The sequence below is a fragment of the Phlebotomus papatasi genome, chromosome 3 (assembly GCF_024763615.1).
Source record: "Phlebotomus papatasi isolate M1 chromosome 3, Ppap_2.1, whole genome shotgun sequence".
Taxonomy (NCBI): domain Eukaryota; kingdom Metazoa; phylum Arthropoda; class Insecta; order Diptera; family Psychodidae; genus Phlebotomus; species Phlebotomus papatasi.
Genome location: NC_077224.1, coordinates 46,962,294 through 46,982,373, shown reverse-complemented (window position 1 = coordinate 46,982,373; position 20,080 = coordinate 46,962,294). Strand labels below are relative to the sequence as shown.

The window sequence follows — 20,080 nt, the reverse complement described above, 5'->3', positions numbered from 1 at the left end:
GAGCAATATTTTGATTATAATTACGTTAAGCCCTCTCTGAGCTTAAGTCGTAAGTGTGTCCAGGGCATAACTTCTCTTCCAAAATTTGTAAATTATCGAGTGTGACCATAATAATATAGATCATCCGAACATAAACACATTGTCTATTTGAGGATTTTTCAAAAGGTTTTCCCTTCAGATATTCTTTTCTTTTTAATTTTCAATTAGGATAAAGCAATAGATAAAGGTCAGTTGCGGTACATTGATGCGATTGAGAAAATGTTCGGATTGTACCAGAGGAAAAATTGGTTGTTAATATTTCGCATGCTAAAGCGGTCTTCAAACTAGAGGTTTAGCCCAATTCCCGAAGGTATGAAATTCTAAATGGCAACCAATTTTATTGCTCTTTCAGAATCTAATAGGTTATTTCGACGACTCAGAATATAAGTCGAACAACTCGATTTTTTTTACAAAAATCGTTTTATTCGCTTTTTGGATAGTTTTTTTTAATCCTTTACCTTCCCTGTGAATATTATACTTGAAAAATTGGCCTACTTTAAGATAAATTTTCTTTCTTTGACTAATAAGAATTTGTAACAGTTAAGCCACATATGGCTAAACCTTTTATGCCGAAAATAGACACAGTCTGATCCTGGAGAATACTCAGCTCAAAAAATTTAGCGGTAAAGGATCAGCCTAAACTATCATACACTGAGGATTTAGGATCAAGGATTAGCGTTTCTAGCATAAATTTCTATTAAGTCTCCACACTTTGTTTGCTGAAGGACTTCTTAAGTGCATTATCAATTAATTTTTCGTACAGAAAGCAGCACTCTGACCTTCCCATTACTCCAATCTTAATGAATTTTAAGATTTTGTGACATTGCGTATCTCCATGTTTTTTCACCCAATTGACATTTCGAAAAGCGCCCAAAAACACCCAAAATGAAGCTTTTTATTTACAGCACTGGCGCTGATGTCGCCTAATCCCCGTAATTTCACTTGACCTCACGAATTTAGATTTTAGAAGATCAGCCTGATCCTCCAAATTATGGCCTGATCCGTGAGTGTATTGAGACCAATCCTCATTTTTCGGGCTGATCCCTAAGCCGATCCCTATGTCTATTTTGGGCTTTAGGCCGCGAATAGACTCAGGCTGATCCTCGAGAATACTAAGCCTATAAAATTTGGCAGTAAAGATTTATCCCGAACTATCCCACATTGAGCACATACGATCATCGATTAGAAATCCTTTGGATAAATTTCCTTATCTAATCCTTTTTTTGCAAAGTTTATAAGGTAAATATTCTCGAGGATCAGCTTGAGTGTATTTGGATCTTTAGGTCCGAAGCCCGTATAACGAAGTTTCGTTATTTCTTCAGGCTCTGTATAGGCGAATATACAATAATTGATTTAGTTCCCTATACAGAGCCTGAAGAAGTGCACAACTACCGCACGAAACATTACAATTAACACCAAGTTCAGTTATCTGACATTTAAAATTAGTTAACGGTTTTATACCACCAAAAGTTAAAATAAAAAGTTTTTTACCCTAATTTTTCCTGAATTTTAGGCTTTTTTATTTTCTGAAATACTCGCCTTTTATCATATATTTTCTCTCAGTGCAAGAAGATACAACAAAAATGCATAAGGTAAAAAATCAAAAGGAATAATTGCAATTGAGTGTGACCTCTAATTTGTACGATTCAGCAGTAAGATAAACCCAGAGAGAACTTAAGGGAACGGATGGAAAAACGCAATATTTTTCTGAGTAATTCGTCTTTTTGGGGTTGAGCGTATAAGTCATAAGTAATAATTTGTTAATAATTTCCCACCGCCACTTTGCATATAATGTTGATGCCAACCCATCAGCTCACTTGGCAATTATTTAAATAATTCAATTCAATCAAAATTGCAATAAACCATGACACACGAAATGGCGAGAGAGACAGAAAAGGGGAAAGAGATGGGAAAGAAAAGGTGCAAAAAGATGCTGAGCGATAGCCCCAACAAAAGGCAATACAAGAAACAATCATTTCTTGACGAATTGTCTTGCTGACCAAGCAACTCCAGAGGGTAAAGATATTTTGTTGCAATATGTTGTGTGTGCACCAATTGACTGGAATCTCGGATAGCATTGTGTTGCCCCCGTGTGTTCTGTTTTGGAATATTTTTCCAACTCTGTCTCTTATTGCTCCCCTTTTCTTGAGAGCCATCTCTCTGCGCCAAAAGTCACATTTCATCTTTTTATCCTTACCTGAATTCGTGCCTCCGTCAGTCCAATCTTCATCGCCAGCTCCTCTCTGTGTGCGTGAAAAATTAAAGGTGGAAAAGAGAGAGAAAGAGAAAAAAAAAGTCTCAATTAGTTTATTTATTGCATGTTCCTGCCGTTTTGTTTGTTATATCCCACTTGTGGGTAAATTAATTTTGTCTGTATGCACAACAAGATGCAATTGATGCAGATTCGAAGAGTCATTCGAATCAATTCATCGTCTCGTATCCCTCGTAACAACCTATTCCTTATATTTACCACTTGTGGCAATGATTTGCTATACTAACTGGTTTCTTTTGCCCAAGCATAAATTGCAAAACTATCGTCATCCAGTACTATGTGTAAATGTGGCAGAAAAACGACCTCCAGTCAACCATTGAGGTCCAACTGCAGCAACTCCTGAAGAAACTTAAGATCAGGCAGATTGTGCTTTCAGCACATTTCACATTACAGGTGTCCAATTGGACAATTAGAATCACCACAAGTGTTCGTTTACCACAAAAAAAAACCCTCAATTTACACTGTTTTGTCGCATTTCCCGCGCTTTTTTTTTTGCCTGTATCCATCTGTCCCGCCAGTAGCTGCTTTTTGTGGAGCTCATCCGCGTGTAAGCTTTACGACTCAATTTGTGTCCAAATTTGAGAATTTCTCTCTTGTCCTCTATCACGTCTAAAGTGAGGAATTTGTGTCGCACCTCGAGATTTTCCCATGATTGATCGCAATGCGTCACATTTGTTTTATGACCATTGATTTTTCTGCCGGAATTTTATTCGACAAGTAAAAAAGACAAACTGGCCTAAGCACGTACGAAAACCGTTTAAATTAATGTAAAATGATTAATTTCTTTGTTAAAATTACTGTTGTATTGCAATTAGAATCTTCTTCAAAAGAATTTAGAAGAAGAGCATTCTAATTGCATTACTTAAAGTTTAAAGCATTATCAGTTAGTTCGATCGTTAAAAGTTATATTATAATTAACCAAATAAGACTAGAATATAACACCTCTGATTAAAACTTTAAAGTTCCTTCTAAAAAACCAAATATGAAATAAAGTTCGCAAAATGCAAAAAAACACATTAAATACAGGGTGGAATCACCACTTCTCGCCACTTATATTGAAATCGCTATAAGGTGAGATTCTTATTTTTCAAGATTTATGAAATGATTGATCGAGTCTAATATTTCTTACCAAATATTATATAATATAACAAGTGCCAACAAATTTTCATCGAAGAAAATTTACGTTTTTGGATAAATAATCTGTCAGTTGAATATTTAATTACATTCGTAGAATACATAAAATTTGTATTTAGTTAATTATTTCATTTAATATTATTTTTATGTAAAAATGAGACATGGCGGAAAGTGGTAATGTTTTGAACTGATTTTACCACCTGGCGCCATTGGTTTTTAATAGGCGACGCTAACTTCACTTCGCAGATTCTCAGTTGTCAAATCTGCTTTGTTTACTTTCTGCAACAGTCTATTAATTAGATTTCCTAAATAAAAGCGAAGAAAATTCATTTAAAGTGAGTAATTATATGGTGGTCATGAGGAAAAAGAAATGCTAAATGTATTTTTTGCATAATATTACCCAAAGTATTTGAGTTTGGAAGATTTCAACACGGTGGCGAGAAATGGTTACAAAACTGGCGAAAAGTGGTAAAAAGTGGCGATGAAGTGGTTATTCTTGCATTGTTAACAAAAATTAATTTATTAAGTAGTCCAGCGTTAAATTGGAGTACTACTTTTTTGACGAATCTGGAGCCAATACATCTCAGTAATTTTGTGTCAAATTTGAGTTATCTTATAATAAGAGTTCAAAAGTTATAATTAAATTAATTTCACATTTTCCCTAAAGTGGCGATAAGTGGTTACTCCACCCTAGTCTCTAAAAAATAAATCTAATACGGTCTTCAGACTAGAGCTTTAGCCCAATTCCCGAAGGTCTCGAAATCCTAAATAATAAGCAATTTCGACTGCTTTCCTTTAATAGTCTTAAGTCAAAATTTTGCTAAAAATATTGCCTAATAAGAAGTTAAGTAAGTTAAGGGGTTATGTGGGTCAAAAAGACTAGAATTCAACATGTTTTCTCTATTTTTTTAGGCCAGTTAAAATAAATTTACTCCAGATGAGAATTCCAAGGACTTTTACCCTTTAAGAACGAAAGGGTTAAAAATTGAGGATGATCAAAAATCACTTTTTAGACCAAAACGTAGCTTTAGAAGGCCGTAGGAAATTTTTTGGGACGCCGGTGTTCCAATCGTCTTTAAAGAGTTAAAATAAATCTAACTGCAACTAAATTAGTTCAAGAAATAAGCTCGTGCATGGATTTGACGATTGACCTTGAAAAATCGCTTGAAAGAAGTCTCCAAAGCATTGAACAAATTAAGAAAAACAAAAAAAAAATCATTTTTAAGATAGTATAACTGTCGCTTGCATCAGTAGTTGTCGTATCTTCATTTTTCTCTTTTGGGATATTAATACATCAATAAATCTATTGAAAATGCTTCATGTTTGGGTTTCACAACAAATATTTTTAATATGACTTTAAAATTAACTGAAACATAAAAACAATTTTAACCTGAAAATGGAAAATGCAGATACGACAAACGTTGATGAGAAAGATACTATACAAAGAATTTGGGATAAAACATATTTGGAGGAGTATGTCGTTCAGTAATGACGGTAATAACCTTTCCGAATTGAGAGCTCTATCCTATTGAAGTTTTTTTCTGTACCGATTTGAAGGTACAGTAGCCTCTCACTAAATCGGATCTTTTCATTCGGGATAAAAATATTGTTGACAATTTTCACGTTTGATTTTGAAGCAAATTCGCTCAAATTCCCTTTAGTTCTTCTTGTTTTATTGTGAATCTTTATAATTGAATGTTTTTTTTGTGAAATTTACAATGACTTTGACGCCCGAATAGCTCGATAATTTGGATGATATTGTGCCCCATATGCCCGATCGAAAGAGAGTCTCCTATATCAGAGAGAACTTACCTAAAAACCGTAAAAACCCGTTGGAAGTTCGAACGTTTAAACCGACGAGTTTCACAAAATTGAGCAAGTCCATGAAAAGGATATTTTATTTTAATGAAATTGAAATACAAAAGTTCTGCTATCCGGAAATTTCACAAAAGTGTACAAAAAATAACTTTTTGCAACAAACGTTTACATACTGTTGTTGACATTATTGACGATTGAAGTGTCAAGAATACCGAAATTAGAAGTATCAGAACAATCAGCGCTTTAGCGGCGAGTACATAAACTTGCACTTTAGGTTTCCGGTAGATTTTCGAATAGGTTTGGCTTGGCTTTGGAGTGGCTTTGTCTTTTCGAAAGGTTATGACTGAACGGAACCATTCCATCCCCATAAGTCTTTTTTTCATAAGTCAAAGTTTTAAACCCTTCTAAAATAAACATTTGTCAACCAATATTTATCAATATGATATTAATTAAAAAGGCCTTGACATTCTAAGCAAGTCTATACTGATTTCAGATGGCACTTAAGGGATATTTGAATTTTCGTTCAGTATTTCCTTTAACAATTTCTTCTATTCGCTACTGAAATGGTTTTCATGTGACCCATGCACCGGTTTAAGTCAGTATTAACCCGGAACACGATTGAACGAAGGAAAACTCACTAAGTGCTCAAACTCGTCAATTAAATTGTCCTGAGAATTATTCTTCGCTATTTTTATATCAAAGAACATGATCCTGGAGGGGTAGTAGTGGTAACAAGTGAGACTTGGAAATTGTTACTAAGGAATGCTGACTTGCGTAGGGGGTCAGCAAACACTCGAATCATAATCAAAACTGTAATATAATTTTCCTTAAAAGTGATAGTAGGGGAAAGTACCTATGACTTGTACGATCCTAAGCTAATGACTGATTTTTTTTTAATATTTTTCAATAAATGTGACTCGTCGTACTCATATTTTAAAAACTAGGAAAAATTTACACTCAGTCCCGGCATTAAGTTCTTCGGGATTATGCACCTGACGGAATTATGCACATACAATTATGCAAGTTTGCCTACCATTAGGAGTCCATTTATGAACTCATTTTTGAAATACGCCTGAATGTCATTAGCTCTGAAAAGTGCGACCGATTTTAGTGTAAATTTTTCCCTGTTTTCGTACACATTTCACGAGATATCTCCAAAACTACGTAGGTTGCCAATTTGGAGTTTTCGGTTGCCTATTCCAAATTAAATTGGCTTTTATTTTGTATTACTTTTATTTGCTAATTCATTCTGCACTGACAGAAAACAGATAATAAACCCAAAAGTTTTTCGGCTCGCTAGAAACATTACGGAAAACATAGGAAATATCATGCCCCTGCCTGAATCTATACTATGATGCGACGCGGGAAATTTGAAATCATTTTACTATTTTTTCAGAATAAAACTTTAATTTCTTTTATTAGGGATTTTTTTTTTGAAAAAATCTAATTATTTATTGAAGAAGTCTGGCCAAAAAGTACTGTTTGTTAATGCATTTCTATTAAACAATTGAATCTTTTAGTTTGAACTACAGTGCCCGCTCTCTAATCCGGATCGCCGTAATCTGGACGAGTTATCGACGGTTACATTTAAAATAAATTTTGAGGTCATGTATGCATGTGTGTTCAGCAATGAAAATGAATTATCCTGTGATGTTTTTGTTTAATAAATCAGGTATAATAGCATAGAATTCTCTAATTATGTCTTTTTAATCTTTTTTAAAACTTTTATTCTAATTCTACAAAAAAAACTTGTATTATATTTGCGAGACGTTGAAAAATTCAAAAAAATCCATCCGGATTACAAAGCGGGCACTGTACTTTTACTCCGCGCGAAATTCGTTCTACGGCCGATTTATTCAAAAGAAAGCCCCTGCGGTTATGCAAATTTTCTTGATGCATAATGCCATTTCGCGCGTTTTTTTCGTTCCTGAAAATGTGCATAATCTTTCCGTACAGAAGTAGATATTGAAAAATTCGAAAAGCTATTTGAAGATCCAAAAAAGAGACTTTCTTACTTCTTAATACTTTCGCAAGATGGTGGAAGTTACATTTTGTTCGAATTTCGAAGTGCTCAAGTGTCAAAATGTGACGGTCTTCACATTTGTTGCGAGGAAAAAAACAGAACAACGACGTTTACTGTTCTCGCCCCAGTATTTAATCACTCCATAATCACTGAGTAACTCTTTTGCCAGCTTTTTAGTGTGATATTTGATAAATTTTCCCCAACTTGTTCGAAAATTTAGTATGAAAATTCGAAATTGAATTTGAATTCTTCGAACTTCAACGACTTTTTGTGCAAATAGAGTTCCATTTACCTTTTATCCAAGACACTATTGGAGAATCAAAATCTACTTCTGTTTGACCCCAATCCCGGGACTGAGTGTAGTCATTTCGAAGCTTGGGATCGCACAAAGCATGGACACTTTCCCCTACCAAGATATGGAAGGTTGTATATTGTACATGTAGCACCCATTTTACTGCCTAAATTCAAAGCACACATATAGTGTTTTATTTCAAAAACCACTTGATACTTTATTAAAACAATTATTACTGAGAATAAAGGCAACTTAATGTACAAGACAGAAGCCAAAAAAATTCAACACGAAGAATTCTAATTTAGTGTCGATGTTTAATGGATTTAGAAATTGCTAAAATTCTAGAAAAGCTAATCAAGGTTTTAATATTAATTTATATCTAATCTTTCTATGTAAATAATGCCATGAAAAAGACATAAAATCATGCTAATCTTTAAGCACTTAAGGATAAAACAAAAATAAACAGTAGTTTTTACAGAATATTTTATAATACTAGTTTATCACAGCACAGAAGCACTGTCTTATTGCAACAGTACCCCTTATAATAAATCGTGCATCTCGGAAATACACATAAATTTGCTATAATTTCTTAATCTTTGCGAGTTCTAATCAAATAAATATAGTCACAGCACGGCAAATTCAGTTGGAGAGAACATACAACTCTAAATTCTCTCACGATCTTCCCCGGCAAAAATATTATTCCATGAATTTCATCTACGTCAAATTCTACGCAACATATTTGCACGCCAGAGTCAATTGAGAGAAGAATCAATTGCATCTCTTATAAAATTCATTGAGTTATTTTCATTAGAATTGTGATAAATTCTCCGTATCATTTGATTGGAATTTTGAGGAAAATCCATCGAGACAATTGAATTAAAAGGGAAGAAGACATGGGAAAAATTTTGTTCAGATATCTTGAATTAATACAAAAAAAAAACAAAGTATATTTCATTAAAATTCCTTCATCTTCTTTTGTTATCTAACACACGAGGCTCTTTGGTATATGGAAGAAATATAAAGTCCAACTTTTCAGGCAAAAATTCACAAGAAAGTCTCACTTAATCGAAATTCAAGTTTAATCTGTGAATAAAAATTGCACTTGGCAGTTCATCATTAATCTTAGTGTGTGACTTTTGCTTTTTTCTCCCTCCTTCTTTCATATATACCAAAGTCAATTATAGGTGAAAGAAGACAAATAAGAAGTAAGAAAGGAGACGAATTAAATGATAGTTTATTGATTGACTCGCGCCTCACACGCAATTATTTGTTCGTTTCTCATGTCTGGGATTGTTTTTCTCTTTTTTTTGTTTTTCTTGGTTTTTGGTACTAAAAGTGACAAGATTGAGGTAGAACAGGATGTTTGGATAGAGATTGCATCTTGAAAAGCATTATTTTGTGTATAAAGGCGTCTACACATTGGGAGCAATTTTCGTCAAAAATTGCGATTTTGACAGAAAATTTGACGTTTCTGCCTACAGCACTGCAGCCAATTTCTTTCAAAAAAGCAATTTTTGACGAAAATTGTGCTCAATGTGTAGACACCTTAAAGGCGTCTACACATTGGGAGCAATTTTCGTCAAAAATTGCGATTTTGACAGAAAATTTGACGTTTCTGCCTACAGCACTGCAGCCAATTTCTTTCAAAAAAGCAATTTTTGACGAAAATTGTGCTCAATGTGTAGACACCTTAAAGGCGTCTACACATTGGGAGCAATTTTCGTCAAAAATTGCGATTTTGACAGAAAATTTGACGTTTCTGCCTACAGCACTGCAGCCAATTTCTTTCAAAAAAGCAATTTTTGACGAAAATTGTGCTCAATGTGTAGACACCTTAAAGGCGTCTACACATTGGGAGCAATTTTCGTCAAAAATTGCGATTTTGACAGAAAATTTGACGTTTCTGCCTACAGCACTGCAGCCAATTTCTTTCAAAAAAGCAATTTTTGACGAAAATTGTGCTCAATGTGTAGACAGACACCTTAAAGGCGTCTACACATTGGGAGCAATTTTCGTCAAAAATTGCGATTTTGACAGAAAATTTGACGTTTCCCCCTACAACGCAGCAGGGAATTTCCTTCAAAAAAGCAATTTTTGACGAAAATTGTGCTCAATGTGTAGACAGACACCTTAAAGGCGTCTACACATTGGGAGCAATTTTCGTCAAAAATTGCGATTTTGACAGAAAATTTGACGTTTCCCCCTACAACGCAGCAGGGAATTTCCTTCAAAAAAGCAATTTTTGACAAAAATTGATCCCAAAGAGGCCATAAAGACGTACTAACCTCGTGAAGACATCGGGGTAGTGAGTTCGTGAAAAGGCTTTTTCAAGTTCTTCAAGTTGAAAACTCGTGAAGGTTGTCCTATAGCGTCTCTGCTTCCGCCTTGGTACACAATCATCCATATCCCCTTCACTATTTTGCTCCGACAGGGGACTTCCGGTGCCCCCGCCCGAAATACCGGCGCATGATCGCTCCGAGGGACTTCCCTGGGGTGGTTTCGCCTCGTGCGGAATATCCTCCATCGATGATTCCTCCGATATGCCCATGTTGGGCGTCTCCGTCCCGATGCGCCGTGCGATGTTGAGGATGGTTATCCCCAGAAAAAAACGTTCGCAAGCACAATTCCCTTGGTCCCACTCTCTTTCTCTCACAAATTAATCTCCAATTATCCCACTAACACACGCGATTTCACTTGTTCCTCTGCAGCCGGACGCTTCCTCCACACCCAACCTGCAACATTGATTGGCAAAATATTAATTTTACAAGAGAGGCTGGACAGGAGATTGCCAGAGAAATCAGATGGAATCAAGTAGAAAAATGTGTAAAAAATTAATTGGGTTTGTGTTCATGTGTTATTATTTCGCATGGGATGAAAATTACTAACCGCAGAATTAACATTAAAAAGCCACTAAGATTGTTGAGGTGAAGTGCGTAAATCGAATTAATATCAGTAGCTTGGAATATGTTGGCCATCATCGACCATGATACCCTCTCCTCACATACTGATCATAATGAGTATGGACAGTAGGTGTCTTATAAAATCGCTCAAACACGAACCCCTTTCTGCGAAGGAATTATTTTTTAATAAAGCTCCCCAGTAATTGTGTTGTGTGTATTTTCATCATCTTGTCCCCCCCATCCCTCCTTTTCATAATATCCATACGTCTGTTTTTCTATGTCTTTTGTGCAAAAGATGAGAAAACCCCAGACAACATTTCAAGAAGTCAGCAGCTTCTGATTTCTCCATCTCTCACCACAAGATCACCCAGAACACACTCCTATATATGCAGAGATAGATGAGGAGCAGACAGAGAGATCCTCAACAAACCAAAACCAAAAAAAAAATACTACAGGTGGGGAAGAGAATTACAAATTTATAGGCTGTTGTGCCTTGATTGCACTAATGGCCATATCATAACACAAGTATATTTTCCTATAAAAGAAATGAGATAGTGTTCAATTTTGTGAATATGCGAACAGCATACAGGTAAATTGATGAATATTATTAATTGAAATTGAAAAATACTGGAAGAGAGCAGGATGATCGAGCTTCTCCAAAGCCATAGAACGTGCGCCAATGGCTTTGGCTGTAATTGGTGTGACTGGGAGAGTAAAGGAGAAAATTGGAATTCATTAATTTACAATTTTGAGTCCAGATTAAATAGCCCCGAAGAGATTCTTGAGCCAATTACACTGTTTACATCATAAATATGAATTTGAGTGACAATAATTGCAGGAATTTCCATAAAAGGATTAACTCTTAGATGACATTTTAATATACTTAAGCTCAAAGTTGGAAGCGCGATGTGTGAGGTTTCAGCAAGATTGGATGATGTCGTGAAGGTAACTTGTATACGTACAGCCCACAAATAAGGAAATCTACAGCATTCAATTTAAAGTTTGTACACACTCTACCAGGCATATTTTTACCAAAATTGAAAATTAACGGAAAGAACACGTAAATTTTAGGTCATTTCTACGTTAGTGCACCACGAATAGTGTTAAACAAATCAATGCATTACTGATTGACGATCTGATTGACTAGAGCTTTAAGTCAGTAAAAGCTCTAACACTGAGAAAAAAAAGAGGGTGCGATTAACTTTTTTCCTCATAACTTTAACAGTTTTTAGGTGTAAAAATATATCAACATTTTTTAATGTTAATTTTACACCTTTTTAGGGGTAAAATTAACATGTAAAGGGTAGCTTTAACACTGAGAAAAAAAGAGGGTGCGATTAACTTTTTTTCCTCGTAACTTTAACACTTTTTAGGTGTAAAAATATATCAACAATTTTTAATGTTAATTTTACACCTTTTGAGGGTAAAATCAACATGAAAAAAGGGTAACTTTAACCCCTAATACACCTAAAAAGGGTAATATTTACACCGATTTCGGATCAATACTTCAGGGTAAAATTAACATTTCCGGAATGTTATTTTAACTTTTTCGGATTTCTCTCAGTCAGTGAACCGACCAGTAGGGGAATTCTATAACGGTATGACAATGTCATGAGAAATTTTAAAATCTGTATGCAGTAGGAGGAAGTGGGGCATCTTTCAAAGTGGGGCACCTTTGAAACTGGGATTTTTCACCTATTTTTAAATATAATTGTGCCATATCGTGATATAATTTGACTGCACAAGCAGATTGAGAAGCTAAATTATATCACGATAAGGCTCAATTTTATTTGAAAATAGGTGAAAAATCCCAATTTCAAAGTTGCCCCACTTCCCCCTAAATTCGGATGAATTAATTGACAATCAGTTACACATAAGTTATTGAGCTCTTCATAAAGTTCCTTGCACTGGCGATTTGATTGTCATTGGGCTTTTACGTTATCCGCTTCCGAATTTACTACGAAAATTTGTCGTATGACATTGTCATATCGTTAGAGAATTCTCCTACAGAAGACTCGATAAGACCAAACTCTCAAAATTGAATTTAGTTATAGTAAATAAAGGGTCTCTCAGTGGATCAGCAAATAGAGTAGTGGCTCTATGACTTTAAGGACTCGGGTTGGAGACTAAGCACCTGCTGATTTTTCAGTTGTAGTATTAGTCTAGTACTCGTCCAGTGAATGAATGGAAAAGTAAGGCCAATTCATTGACAATGAAACCGCCAAAAAATAAGTTTCGACATGCAGAGTTCAGTCGAATACAAATACACATTCACTGCCCAGATCCACAAACCGAGGCTGGCCTACAGTGATATAAAGCGGAACTGTGTGTATTATAATGCACACAGGGCACTGTGTTAGAGAAGGTTTACTGCCTTGGGAGTTAAGATAGAACAGGATAATGAGGAAAAAGCATAATGGGTGGCTTGGGTACAGCAGCTCCGAAAGGAATATAACCAACCCATAGACAAAATTTGTATTAAAATAAGATTTAATATTAATTTTAATCTATAGTAAATAATGTTAATAATCATTTACACAATAGAAATTAATTAATTATATCCAATTAAATGTTATAGTTTCTTTGGATTCTCTGATTGGCTAAAGTTTAAACGTTTTCTAAGCTTTAATCAGTCATACAGAGCAATGGATATTTAAAATATTTTATTGCATAAAATATTTAATAGCATCTGAATGATACAAAATATTAAAATCAGTATAAAAATACTAATTTCTGTGAAGTAAAATACCTTACACAAAATGTTTACTGAAATTAGATTAATTTTATACAAGTAGCATCTACACTAAAAGAGAAATCCGAAAAAGTTAAAATAACATTCCGGAAAAGTTAATTTTACACTGCAGTATTGATCCGAAATCGGTGAAAATATTACCCTTTTTAGGTGTATTATGGGTTAAATTTACCCTTTTTCATGTTAATTTTATCCTCAAAAAGGTATAAAATTATCATAAAAAAAATATTGATATATTTTTACACCTAAAAAGTTGAAAAGTTATGAAGAAAAAAAGTTAATCGCAGCCTCTTTTTTTCTCAGTGTAAAATGGTTGTAGAAAAACTATATTTCTTTCCTTTTTCCTTTTACAATGAGTTTATTGCACAATTCTTTATTTGTAAAGAAGCACTATTCTTTATTTTACATTGGTTAAATTTGATATTTTACTGAAAAAATTCTAAACTGAATCTGTGATTAACCGAAAAGGGGTAGCAAAAAACCCCTATGTTTTACGAAGTGCTCGAATTAGTGAGTGAGGTGTTATACAATATCGGCCAAAAGTTTCTTGACACATTTGCAAAAGTTACTCAAATAGTCGAATACATTATTATGCTACAATATTTTAAAGTAATATCATTTGAGAGGCAAATAGTAGGTTTTCATCTTTCTAAAGTGTCCAAAGGTCAATATTCATTTAAAAGTGATGATAAATAATAAAGAAATAATGTACTTTTTGGTTATTTGTAATTTAGGTTAAGATAGCAAGTTAGAAGAAGTTAAACACTGAAAGAACAACGGGGGTGCGAAGAACTTTTTTTGCTCATAACTATAACAATTTTTAGGTGTAAAAATATTATATATCAACATTTTTTAATGTTAATTTTACACCTTATTAAGGGAAAAATTAACATGAAAAAGGGTAACTTTAACCCCTAATACACCTAAAAAGCATAATATTTACACCGATTTCGGATCTATAATGCAAGGTAAAATTAACATTTCCGGAATGCTATTTTAACTTTTTCGAATTTCTCTCAGTGTATTAACATTTTTATGTAAGGTAAAGGTCCTGTAGGTGGTCGGTTCCTCAACTTGGCCAGTCGAATTATTTAACGAATTTTTTAACATTTCATAGTCAATTTCTGTTTTTATGATTTTTTTATTAATTTGCATTATTACTTCATATTTGTACCATATCCATTTAATGATTTTATGAATTATGACATTATCTATGGCATATTTTAATAGCTACCCAAGAAGCAAAACATCTGCCTTATAGAACCAAGTATTAGACATTTCTTTTAATGCACTTTTAAAAGACTTAAAGTGAGAATTTTCTGTTGAAATTCCTATAGAAGCTTTTAAGATCCTTAAGACTGCGCCACTTATAGTAATGTCAGTAATGGAACCAAGAGCGTTATAAGCAAATAAAAAGATTTTTGGTTCTACAATGCCTTACGTAGGGAATTCTACAAGACTATATTAAGAAAAAAGTGCTTCTTGCCCAGTCTCTAGTCACATATTTCCTGAAAAACATTACATCACTGAGGGAAATCCGAAAAAGTTAAAATAACATTCCGGAAATGTTAATTTTACCCTGCAGTATTGATTCAAAATCGGTGTAAATATTACACTTTTCAGGTGTATTAGGGGTTAAATTTACCTTTTGTCATGTTAATTTTACCCTTAAAAAGGTGTAAAATTAACATTAAATAATGTTGATATATTTTTACACCTAAGTGTTAAAGTTCTGAGGAAAAAAAGTTAATCGCACCCTCTTTTTTTTCTCAGTGATCAGATCCATTAGTTTGTGCGAAGCCTAAAAGCCTTCCCCTAGTTCATGTTTGAAAAAATTTCCTGTGCAGTTTTTTTTTTGCATTTTCTACAAGACTTCTTTTATCAAATTATTCCACAAACAATCAACCAAAATGACACAGAGATGTGCATGAGGCGAGAAAAAGAAGAGCCAATTGAATATTTATTGGACAGTTGATTGAACAAGTTCTGCACAATATTTACCATATTAAATAGTTTCTTTTGTACAGTACAAAAAGGTGGCCCAATGAGTCCAGAGGAATTTCGTTCATTGATTGCAACGAAGAAGTGTCTGGGATGCGGTTTTCCATCAGAGACAGAGATGAAGAAGAAGAAGCATGTGCGAAGTTACCTGTCTGATCACAATATTGCTGGAGTGCAAATCAACACTTGCCTGATCATCGTATTCAGGAGAAGTATAAAAAAAAATGATGATTGTCCGATGATGGAAGGAAAAACTGATCAAATATCGTTAGTTGCTTACTCAACTGCAAATGGGTAAATAATTTGATGAAAATCAACCACTGAACAATCTACAACAAAAGCCACAAATCGCCTCCTCTGAGCGATCAACGAAGGTACATTATAAACCATTTTAATACACCAATTGCACAAGATCGATCGCGAGCCCTATTGAAATTGAATAATTCATCATGTTGGGAAAATTATTGACGCAAGTCATTATTTGAATTATTAATTTACTTTTCTGATTAATTAAAAATTCCAACTGATCAAAAATTGATGGCAAAAATCAGACGCGAAAGATGATGATTAAATTGATTTTATTGCCCATGCACTTGGGCTCTCGCAGCTTCCCAGCAATCACCCCATTCCGCCAGTATATACCCAATACACCCAATATAATACACCGCCAAGTCTGAGCCAATGTAATTAACTCTTAGCAATCTTTACGCATTTATTATTGCTCCTGTTGGATGCTGCTGCAGCTTCTTGTGTGCCTCCACAATAATTGCAACAACCAACGACAGACACGCATTGCTCGAAACAACTTCTTTTTTATCATGTTATCCTCTCTTTAAATGCCTTCTCTTCTTTGCTCTCCATCCCAAAGTCACATCAAGTACCGGCATCCCTGAGAGAATTTCATCTGGACAATTTTGCAATCACTTCCCAAAGAGTATCACAATCAAAAACAATTAATTAAAGATCAATTAATTGGAATCTCTTGTGGGTCAAGTAACTTTCATTGTGCGTGAGTGAAATCACAAAAAAAAAACTCTTCACATATAATCACGTGAACGAGATCTATTGGTCATTTCCTTCATCAATTCACCTTGCACGAAAAAAATAGGCAATTAGAAAATATCTCTTATGCAATTATTTGCCTATTTAAAAGAAAAATTCCTCGGGACATTAATGAATGGATATGGGTATGGGCCAAAAAAAAAAGACTGTATCATGTGGAAGTAGGTTATAAAAAAGCTCCCTGGAAAAAGATGCTTTCGATGTTCTGCAATTAAAAGTTTTTTTTATGTTAACTTTTTTTTTTAGCCTGAAATTAAGTAATTAACCTGCTGTGGGCAATTTATTAATATCTCTTTGCCTTGAATTATTCCCATGAGGAGGGCGACAGAGTTGCAAGAAATATAAATGAGTGGAGTAATTAAATGACAAGGTATTTGGGATATTTGTTATGAGCGATTCCAAATGATACGATTTTTCGGCACGGCAATTCTTTATTGACGCTACCATGGATGACCATAAAGCGAAATTGCAGAAACCGCATGGTTCTGATGACAGGTCCATGATTAAATTATTGCAACAAAACGCCTAATGTGTATAACTTAATTAGATTTTAAGAAATCTTCCGAAAGAACATAGATATTAAACAGAAGAAAGGTATACTAAAAGATATACTAAACTATATTTGAATGAAAAATGATTTGTTTAGCACTTTACTGTTCTCAAGCGCTTCTGCATTATCGACTTTCCTTTGTATTGGTTCTTGTCTCGACTGTTTTCCCAGTTCTTGCCATATTCAAAAACCAGTAAATACTCGCGACAAGAACCAATGGAGCTATTCCAATGAAAAATGAAAAGGGGATATCCTTTCCTGAAATGTTTTAAAGTACAAATTTGTTCACATATACTTCTACTTTATCGACTTTTCTCTGTGTTCGTTCCTGTTACGACTGTTTCCACCTATCCTCGTTGTATTCTTAAATCACCAAACAGTCGTGACAGGAATCAATACAAATAAAAGCAAATAGTACTTGAAAACATCTATGTCAAGGAAAATCAAGGAAAAGTCGATAATGCAGAAACACTTGAGAACAGTAAAGTGATAAAAAACATGTTCAGTTTTCATTGAAATAGCATCATTAGTGTTTTAAATTTTTACTGTTCGTATGTAAGTTCCAAATTCGAACGCTTATTGGGTATGTATAACATTTCCCACCTTCCAAATTCGAATGATATTTTCAAAAATAACGAAATTTGTGTAAGCTCAAATCAACTGCCCACACTTTCTCACAAATCTTCGTAGTGATGTATTCCATTTTCTTTTTAATCGATTATAATATTTGTAAATACAGAAAACAGCAGAGAATACTTAATCATCGACAATATAAATTTTATCACATAATGTTACATAATGACATAATCTTACATTTGGCGTTTGGAATTCAACCGTTGGCGTCGTACGAATCTGAGAGATTCAGATTTAAGAGACTCTACTGTATTAGAAAATGATATCGATTGCATGATTTTATAAAATCCTATCTTAGAATGATAACATTTTTGCAGAGTATTCTAAAATCGAAAAAAATCAAATGGAGCCGTAAATGTCAGTAAACAAGTATCATTCACTAAAGGTACCGCTAGTACCTAGGATGTTTAAATCAAGCAAATAAGCCATTACGGCGATAGATCGAAAGGTTTCACTGCGAAATATCACTACAAGAGTAGTCTCATTGGGATATACCTTCTAACAAAATATACATCTGAATTACAAAAAATACAAAATTTAAAAAATAAAGATTATTTTCTTAATATTATTTTGGAAAACAAAAAAAATGAATATGAGAAAAAGGAAAACGACACATCCCTGGCCAATGATCTAAAGAAGAAGCTGACGCAGACCTAAAATTGTTATTTAGAAAAATTTGGCGTCTTGTCGATTAAAAAAACAGAAATACAATGGACCAATGGTAACTTTTGGTTAGAAACGCTAAGACGGTGATAGACAATATAAGCTTTTTCATTTCAATAAAATTGTTCTTCTGAAGCACTGTTTATTAGTAAAATTTTTTGGCTATCTGTCTTGTCTTTTCTCAAATATTCATATTCGAAAATTTATAGGAAGTATGCCCTATCATAGGCCCTACCCCGGGGATAAAATCAAAGAAAACATAGGGACATTGCAAAATCGAGATATTCTTCCCCCATCTTGGAATTCGAGAAATAAGGGAACTATGAAATATCATAAGCTGAATTAGTTTTTGCAAATTGTTTAATCTTTAATATAGCAGTAGCGTCTAGTAAAACCCTTTTTAGAGTCGTCTCGATAACATCTACGGAGAACATCAGTCAAACAGAGGTTGTGGATCTCGTCGTCTACCTGGGTCAACCATCATAGTTGATACCTGCATCTCAAGAGAATTCCTTAGCTGTTAACAGACTATCATTCTACCTATTCTACAAGTCCTTAAGCAGGGTGAAGTTGGACACATTCGAATTGGGGCAGCTTTGAAATTGAACTTATTTCTCTTATTTTTAAAAGGAATTGAAACTTGTCATAATGTAATTTATAGTTTCACAATGGGTTTGTGGAACTAAATAATATCACGGTAAAATTCAGTTTCATTTAAAAACAGGAGATAAAAGCCTAATTTTAAAGCTACCCCACCTGTTCAAAGATTCTCCACTTCCTTATTCGTCTTTTGTGTAATTGCTTAGCGGATAAGATTGCAAACTCTTAACAGTTTTAATAAGGGTTCTTAAGATTTTGGACCCGTATGTGAGGAAGTACAATTCTGAGGTCTAAATGGGGGAGGGGTATTGCGACACATAGCCCCTTCCCCTCAATTCCAATACCAATCTTCAGGCGGGCTAGATGTCTGATAGACCCCGGTACACTCAGGTAAGTGATAGACGATTGGGTAACCAACTCCAGTGGGAAGTCACGAACTTGATTCTTACGAACAAGGAATCTGGAGGGGAATTCTGTAACGCTCTGACAATGCCATATGACAAATTGTGTTTGAATCTCAGGAGAGCTTTTTCGAAAATGCGATTCTGTAGCCGTGACATTGCCATTTCAGCTCACGTGACATTGTCAGAAGTCACATATTTGAGATTTCTGGCAATTAAAATGATAATGAATGTTGTTAAACAAATCTACTAAGATAAACTGTATTTGCATAACATCACTAAGTAAGAATACTTCATTAAAAAATCAGTGAATTGCATTTTCGAACTCATATGATATGACAAAAAAAAGCTCGATTGGCATTGTCATGTTTCGAACTCACGCGTGACAATGCCACGAAAATTACAGAATTCCCGTACTGGTCCTTCTAGAGAAGGTTGGGCGAAGGATTGGTAAGCCCTCCCCATAGATTATTACGTAAGATTGTTACGAAAACTCCCAAAGAGCCTCTGACAGAACGGAGTTGTCCACAGCTACCTATGCTAGGTTTCTGGAGCGAGCTGACTGAGAGTCGCCACAGGAATGGATGAGGTTAGTACGAGAAGCCTTGTTCCTTAGGTAATATTGCAAGACTGGAATATATGACGAAGGATGCAGCTAGCTCACTTGAGGTGCAAAACTGATGAACAATAGGCCATAGCTCAACAACGATTCCAGTCACAACCAAACCACCAATTTATTCTAGCGTTCGTTCAGTATTCTTTGAAAATTTCATCTTTTTTTAGGAGGTGCTAATTTTTTTTTTTTATAAAACTCACAAAATTAGTAACTCAGGTATTTAACTATTATGGAATCAAAAATTCATACAACTTCACTAATCAAGTCAATCACGAGCTAACATCCTTAAAATTCAAGATTGGTGCGTCAATATTTTAAATGTGA

The 20,080-nt window shown here is 34.3% G+C and overlaps 1 protein-coding gene across 1 annotated transcript in view; it reads right to left on the bottom strand.

Annotated features, from left to right (window-relative positions):
- The window catches only part of LOC129808017 (homeobox protein aristaless), a 156,389-nt gene that overhangs the window by 40,691 nt on the left and 95,618 nt on the right, over window positions 1–20,080 (bottom strand). Inside the window, exons 6-7 of the mRNA XM_055857663.1 lie at window positions 9,864–10,310; window positions 2,237–2,282 (exon numbers count right to left, since the gene is read on the bottom strand). Coding sequence (XP_055713638.1) covers window positions 2,237–2,282; window positions 9,864–10,126 — 309 coding nt within the window. The 5' untranslated portion in view covers window positions 10,127–10,310. The remainder of the gene's footprint in view (window positions 1–2,236; window positions 2,283–9,863; window positions 10,311–20,080) is intronic.